The sequence below is a fragment of the Nuphar pumila genome, chromosome 3 (assembly GCF_984573655.1).
Source record: "Nuphar pumila chromosome 3, dmNupPumi1.hap1.1, whole genome shotgun sequence".
Lineage (NCBI taxonomy): Eukaryota > Viridiplantae > Streptophyta > Magnoliopsida > Nymphaeales > Nymphaeaceae > Nuphar > Nuphar pumila.
In genome coordinates, this window is record NC_143251.1 from 118,585,493 (window position 1) to 118,592,836 (window position 7,344).

The window sequence follows — 7,344 nt, forward strand, 5'->3', positions numbered from 1 at the left end:
TGTACTAATTTTGTGAATTAGAGTAGATTTTGTTATTTAAATTTCATAGAATAGTTTGAATTATTCTCACTTTAGTTATATTATTTTTCATTTTTCATTTCTTGTGTATTTTTGTAAATTCTTATTGTGTGCTTAGTTTAACTATGATAGAATAGTTAGAGTTAGTTGATCCATACACCTGGTCTTAGTACCAGTATATGCATGGATGAAGGACCTCAGGTAGACCATTGCATCCTTTTGTCGAAGATCCTAAGAAAATTATTTATTCTCCCTAAGGTCCAAGACAAATGGATGAGATGGAGCTTGTTGCTCCTACACGTTCTTTGAGGAAATACTTCTTACCCATGAAATACACTCAAACATCCTGCATCAGGAGACCCAATGTAGGGGTGCCATATTACGAGATTAAGGCCAATGTGATATATATGCTTCCATCATTTTACGGCCTTAGTCACGTGGATCCCTATAGGCATTTAGATGAGTTCCTTGAGATCTGTTCTACCGTGAAGATTCAGAGTTTTAGAGATGATGCATTAAAATTGACTTTTTTTCCGTTTTCATTGAAGGATAAAGCCAAGTATTGGATAAAATCCTAAGACACCATTGAGATAGGGTCATGGGATCAATTGTAAAAAGAGTTTCTGAAGAAATACTTTCTCATCAGTAGGATAAATCAGTTTCGGTGAACCATCACTAGTTTCTCAGAACTAGATGGTGAGCAATTCCATGAGATATGAGAAAGGATGAAGGATCTCCTTATGAAATATCCCCATCATCAGGTGCCGAAATGGCAACTGGTGCAGAGTTTTTATGATGGATTGTCTGATATGAATTGTCAGATGATCGATTCTTCATATGGAGGGACATTTATGTTGAAGAGTGAGGATGAGGCATGGAGATTGTTTGATACGTTGGCAAAAAACTCTCTATATCATGCCTCTACTTCTCGTATTGAGAAAGCTACACCCAGCGGGATGAAGCGGGGTGGTGTCTTAGAAATTGTTCCAACTGCTAAGTTGCAAAGCAAAGTGGATATGCTTTCTCAGAAGTTGGGTCAACTTCTTGTGAAACCATCCCAACCACATCAGGTGTGTGATCTCTGTGCTAGTCTAGCACATGTTGTCACTAAGTGCCCTTTGACAGCTCAGTATCCTGGATTTATGCAAGTTCAGGCTGCTCAAGGATGCGCCAAACCCATAAACAACCCATTTTCTTCTACATATAATCTTGGTTGGTGTAATCATCCTAACTTCTCGTGGAAGAATCCACAGGCTTCCACTCAGATCTCTCCCCCACAGCAAGCTCGGACTCATTCATTCACTTAGACATATCAATGGCCAAGCTACCCTCAAGCTCCTTCTTATTCTTCTTTTACCCCTCAGGAATCTACACAACAGACATCATTTGAGGAGAGACTTCTCCAAACATTTCAAGAGGTGAAAACCTCCAATCAAAATGCCTTCGTGAAGTGCAATCAGATGCTAAACTCCCATACGCAATCCATTGCAAAGTTGGAAACACAAATGAGACAGTTAGTAAAGGCCCTGGATAGGAGAACAAAGGGTAGTTTGTCGAGCCAGGCTATCATGAATCCAAAGGGCAAAGAACAAATGTTTGGTAGCCTGTACATGACAGATTCACATCAGCAACATGTCAAAACAGTTATGACCCTTAAGAGTGGACATGAGTATCACGTCAATTCGAGACAGATGAGCCAGGCATGACCAAGCCTTCTACTTTGGCTCATGCATCTCCCCTAGATGAGACTAAGGATAGAGGTGAGTCTCCACAGAATGAGAAAGGTCTCCCGACTTACATTCCCAAACCACCCTATCCGAAGGCCTTAGAATCTTCAGCAGGCATAGGAAAGCAAGGAACCAAAATGCAGGACATGCTCGAGATCTTCAAGCATGTACAGATCAAATTACCATTGCTTGATGTCATTTAACATGTGACAGCTTATGCCAAATTTCTTAAAGAACTGTGTACCTAGAAAAAGAAATCTAGAGGAAAGTTCCTACCAAGGTCCTTCTGACTGAGCAGGTGAGTTCAGTGCTTCAGCATCAGACTCCACCAAAGCTCAAGGACCCTGGTGCCCCAATTACTTATTTCGTCATACGAAATATCCAGATAGAGCATGCATTGTTAGATCTTGGGACAAATGTGAACATCTTGCCAGGCTATTTCTATGATTCATTTGGGCTAGGAGAAATGAAACCAACCCCTATGACACTTCAACTAGTAGATCGTTTCATCAAGATGTCGAGAGGTATCCTAGAGAACATGCTAGTGAAAGTAGAGGACTTTTATTTCTCGATCGATTTCATTATCCTGGATATGGAGGGAGTGGATAGCCAGTGCTAAACTTTGATCATTCTAGGCAAACCATTTTTGGCAACTGCCAATGCATGCATTAATTGCAGAACCGAAGCTATGTACCTATCATTCGGCAATCGAAAAGTCAAGTTAAACATTTTCAATGTCGCTATGGGTCCAGCTGGAGATAAGGAGTGCTTCCAGATTGATATTGTTCAGGAGATAGTAGAGGCACATCTTGAGATGTACATCACTACAAGAAAAATTGTCATTAGCGATGAAATTTTGCGACGGGTTTTTTTCGTCGCAACTTTGCGGTGGATTAGCGAGAGAAACAAATCCGTCGCTAAAATATGTAATATTTAATAAAATAGCGACGGAACAACTTCCGTCGCCAAATCCATCGTTAATTAGCGATGTCAGGTTTATGTCACAATACCCGCGGCGTTTAGCGATAGATTGGGCGACGGAAGTTTTTTCGTCGCTACGTAAAGACGACGTTATTGACGAAAATATTCCATTGCTAACTGGTCATGCAAAATTTGTGACAAAATTGCGACGGACGTAGGCCGTCGCCAAATCCATCGCTAAGTTTCTCGTAAATCCCTAATCAGAACCCATCTTTCTTCTTTTGTCTCTCCCGCCCGACACAGTCCCCCGCCTGCCGCCCTCTCCTGCCCGATGCATTCCCCGGCCCGTCGACCGTTCATCCCTCCCTCGGTCCATCGCTCATCGCCCCCCGTTCTGTCACCCGACGTCTCCCAGGTTAGTGCCTCATTTTTTATTTCCGGCAGGGGGTCGCCCCCGGCCTGCCTCATTTTTTATTTCTGGCAGGAGGTCGCCCCTCTGCCTGCCTCGTTTTTTATTTTCGGCAGAGGGGGTCACCCCCCCTGCTTTTTCGGCAGGGGGTCGCCCCCCTGTCCCTTTTTTTTCGGCAGGGAGGGTGACCCCCTGGTGCTTTTTTTTTCTGGCAAGGGGTCGCCCCCCTTGCCTCATTTTTTTATTCAAGCAGGGGTTCGCCCGCCTGCTTTTCCGGCAGGGGGTCGCCCCCTGCCTCTTTTTTTTTCGGGCAGGTGAGTGACCCCCTGCCTCATTTTTTTTTCGGCATGGTGTCGCCCCTCCTGCCTCTTTTTTTTTTGGCAGGGAGGGCGACGAGCCGGGGGGCGCCCGACGATCGTCGGGTTCCTAAACCACGACATCACCCCGTGTCTGCCGCTCCGGGGGACGGTCACTGCCTCCGAAGACCTCGTGTCGTTGTCATACATCATTGACCTACTGACTGGCCGGTCGAACTCGAAAACCTGTTGGGCCGAACGGAGAGGTGGTCGACGCCTGGGAGGTGTTCCGCCTCGCTGGAATCCCGTCCAACTTCGATATTTATTCTGATTTTTTTTCTTTTGGCAGAGGGTGACTTCATTTTAACACAGTGTCTCTTGCAGATTTCTCAACGGATCCCTCTTGTGCCCCGCCACTTATAGTAAGTAAGTGACAAAAATAATGCAAATCGGGTAAATACTCGTGGTGAGTAAGTGATGCAAGCACATCACATGTTATTTAATTTATTGGATGCAACACTTTACTGTTCACACACTCACTTAGTTGTTGATATCTAGGACTGCTTTGTTGGAGTTTGGAGAACATGCTGAGCATGATTTTAATGTATGAGAATAGAAGTGTTCTTATTTTTGAAGTATGGATTTCATGCTAGGCATAGTAGTAGTTAGTGGGATATTGGAGTGTGTTTGCTGCAGGTACATGTTTGACATTTTTTTATATGAATGTTTTTTATGTATTGCAATGCTTGATGTGATTGTATTCATGCTTGCATGTAGTTACTTTCAATTTGATTATAACGTACATGTGAAATTGTATAATGAAAGCATGCTTCAAATGAATGTATCGTGTTATGAATCGTTTGCACATGAAAATATTAAGTTATCAATGCATGCATCATAATTCTTGTGATTGTATGACATCATATATTGCATGATAAATTTGATATTTTCTTCATCATAACATTCTAATGATTCTCTTTTAACTGGTTAGGATACTATTTGTAACAACATACGACAAAATGACTGCAAACCGTAAATGGATGTACTGTAGGATAGTTGGCAATGAGTTATCTCATGAATATACGGATGGTGTTGAAAGTTTTATTGAATTTGCAATGGCAAGTGTCAGTATAGTGGATCCCACGGGTCAGATTAGGTGTCCCTGCAAGATTTGTAAGAACAATCAATTTGTAGAACCTCATGGCATTAAACATCACCTATACAGGAAGGGTTTTGTGAGTGATTATCAGAATTGGACGTTTCATGGTAAAGATTTTAGAAACAATTTTGATGCACGGGTGAATGTGGTGCATGATAATCCACATATAGATTTGATATTTGATGCCGCAGGAACAGAACTGGGTTTTGCTATGAGTCCTAGTGATGTAACAACTGCAGTAGATGAAGAATCACCAAACGATGCAGCTAGTAGATTTTATGATTTACTTAGAGATGCTGATGAGCCACTTTGAAACGGTTGCAAGAGCCACACTATCTTATATGCAATTCTTCAACTAATGAATTTAAAGTCTGAGTATAATTTGAGTCAATCATGTTTTGATCGTTTGTGCATGATTGTGAAGAGTATGTTGCCCAAAGATGAGAAATTGCCACAAAATTTCTATCGTGTAAAGGTTATGGTCAACGCTCTAGGTATGGAGTATAAAAAGATAGATGCTTGTCCAAATCACTGCATGTTGTATTTCAAGGATCAAGAAAACAATATATCATGCCCGTCATGTGGGCATCCTTGGTTCAAGCCAAAGACAAGAGGCAATGGTAGCAGGAGATCAAAAGAAGTTTCATACAAGTCGCTCCGCTACTTTTCTATCAGTCCTAGATTGCAACGATTGTATATGTCTTTAAGGACAGCTAAACACATGAGATGGCATGCAAATAAAGTTTGACATGATGAAGACAAGAACATGCATCATGTTGACGTGGAAGCTTGGAAGCACTTTGATCGTACTCATCAGAACTTTGTAATGAAAGTGAGAAATGTTAGACTCGATCTATGTACAGATGGATTTAATCTATTTGGGAGTAGATCAACTCCATACTCATGCTGGCCAGTATTTGTAACTTCGTACAACCTTCCACCAAGTTTGTGTATGAAGCGTTCAAATCTTTTTTTGTCTCTATTGATCCCTGGTCCGACCTCACCTGGCCAAAATATTGATGTATATTTAAGGTCATTGATTGATGAACTAAAAGTACTGTGGGATGATGGTGTTACCACATATAATGCCCACAAAAAACAAAATTTCAATATGAAGGTCACTGTTCTATGGACAATCAGTGACTTCCTTGCATATGATATGTTATCTGGTTGGAGCACACATAAGAGGTTGGCATGTCCGTACTGCATGGAGGATACAAAAACTTTTAGATTGACGCATGGGAGGAAGCCTTGCTGGTTTGAGTGTCATCGTCGATTTCTACCCAGCGACCATCTGTTCCGACGACAAAGGAATGTGTTTTAAGCAAGAACAACTGAAATGGAAGGTCCACCCACAAGATTGTCTGGCATAGAGATTTTAAGAAGATTGTGATACTTTCCTGATGTATTAACAGATGCTCGTAGCCCGACGCCCTTCTTTGGATTTGGAAAGGATCACAGTTGGACAAAGAAATCTATTTTTGGGGAACTACCATATTGGCCGGCCCTATTGATACGACATAATTTGGATGTGATGCATGTGAAAAAAAAATGTGTTTGATAATGTGTTCAATACAGTAATGAATATTAAAGGAAAAACGAAGGATAATTCGAAGGCCCATATAGATTTAAAAGTAATATGTAAAAAGACCAGAATTAGAACTCAAAGAGTATAATGGCAAAGTACTGAAACCAAAAGCAAGGTACATGCTTGGACCTGATCAAATAAAGTAGGTATGTCAATGGTTGAGACAGTTGAGATTTCCAGATAGATATGTCTCTAACATTGCTCAGGCTGTGAAGATTGACGATGGACAATTATATGGGTTGAAGAGGCATGATTGTCATATCTTTATGCAACGATTGATACCCTTAACATTCCATGATATGTTAGACAAACCTATATCGGGGGTATTGTCTGAGTTGAGTGGATTTTTTAGAACATTGTGCGCATTGAAAGTCATAGTATCTGATGTAAAGAATCTCGAGGACTCTGTCATCACTACTGTTTGTCTGCTAGAAAAGATTTTTCCGCCAACATTTTTTTATGTTATGGAACATTTGATCATACATTTGCCATATGAACTAAGGGTTGGTGGTCCTATGCAATATCGGTGGATGTACCCATTTGAAAGGTATATGTTTTCTTATATTTGTCTCTTCAATGACAGATATTTCAAATTTGAAATGTATATTTTTGACAAATGCATTTTTGACCTCAAAAAAAAAGGTTCGTAATAAAGCATGAGTAGAAGGCTATATTTGTGAGGCGTACGCTTTAGACGAGATTTCAAATTTCTCATCTTTGTACTTTGAACCTCACATTCCAACATGTTACGTATGCCCGCCTCGTAACGATGATGGAGAACAAGTAACTGTAGCTGACAAACTGTCAATATTTCAACCACTTGGGCATATATTTGATAGTTGCCAATCAAGACTCTTGGCAGATCGAGAGCAAGATGCATCACACATCTATATTCTTTTTAATTGCTCAGCGATCGACCCATACATCGAGTAATTATATGTAGATGCAACACAATTCTAAATCCTTTTATGTTCTATACGTGCATACATGGTTTGGTAATATAAGTATTTATGGTTTGCAGACGATTTGATCTGGAGTTGCGAAGAGAAGTTTCACATCTCATTGATACATAAGTACAAAAAGAACGTGAAACTAAGTTTTTTGAGTAGTTGAAAGAGTTGGTAAGGACGCTCACATAAATTGTGTACTTGTAAACAACACTAAGTTACTTAATTGGTCATGATCACAATCATGTCATTATATTTGTAGGTCCATCATGGTGATGT

At 40.6% G+C, this 7,344-nt stretch overlaps 1 protein-coding gene across 1 annotated transcript; it reads left to right on the top strand.

The window, feature by feature from the left end:
* The first annotated feature begins 1,720 nt into the window (after positions 1 to 1,720).
* LOC149843451 (uncharacterized) lies at positions 1,721 to 2,364 on the top strand. Its single transcript, XM_090000913.1, has 2 exons — positions 1,721 to 1,912; positions 2,044 to 2,364. The coding sequence occupies exons 1-2, from the start codon at positions 1,721 to 1,723 to the stop codon at positions 2,362 to 2,364; spliced, it is 513 nt and encodes a 170-aa protein (XP_089857039.1).
* The last annotated feature ends 4,980 nt before the right edge of the window (positions 2,365 to 7,344 follow it).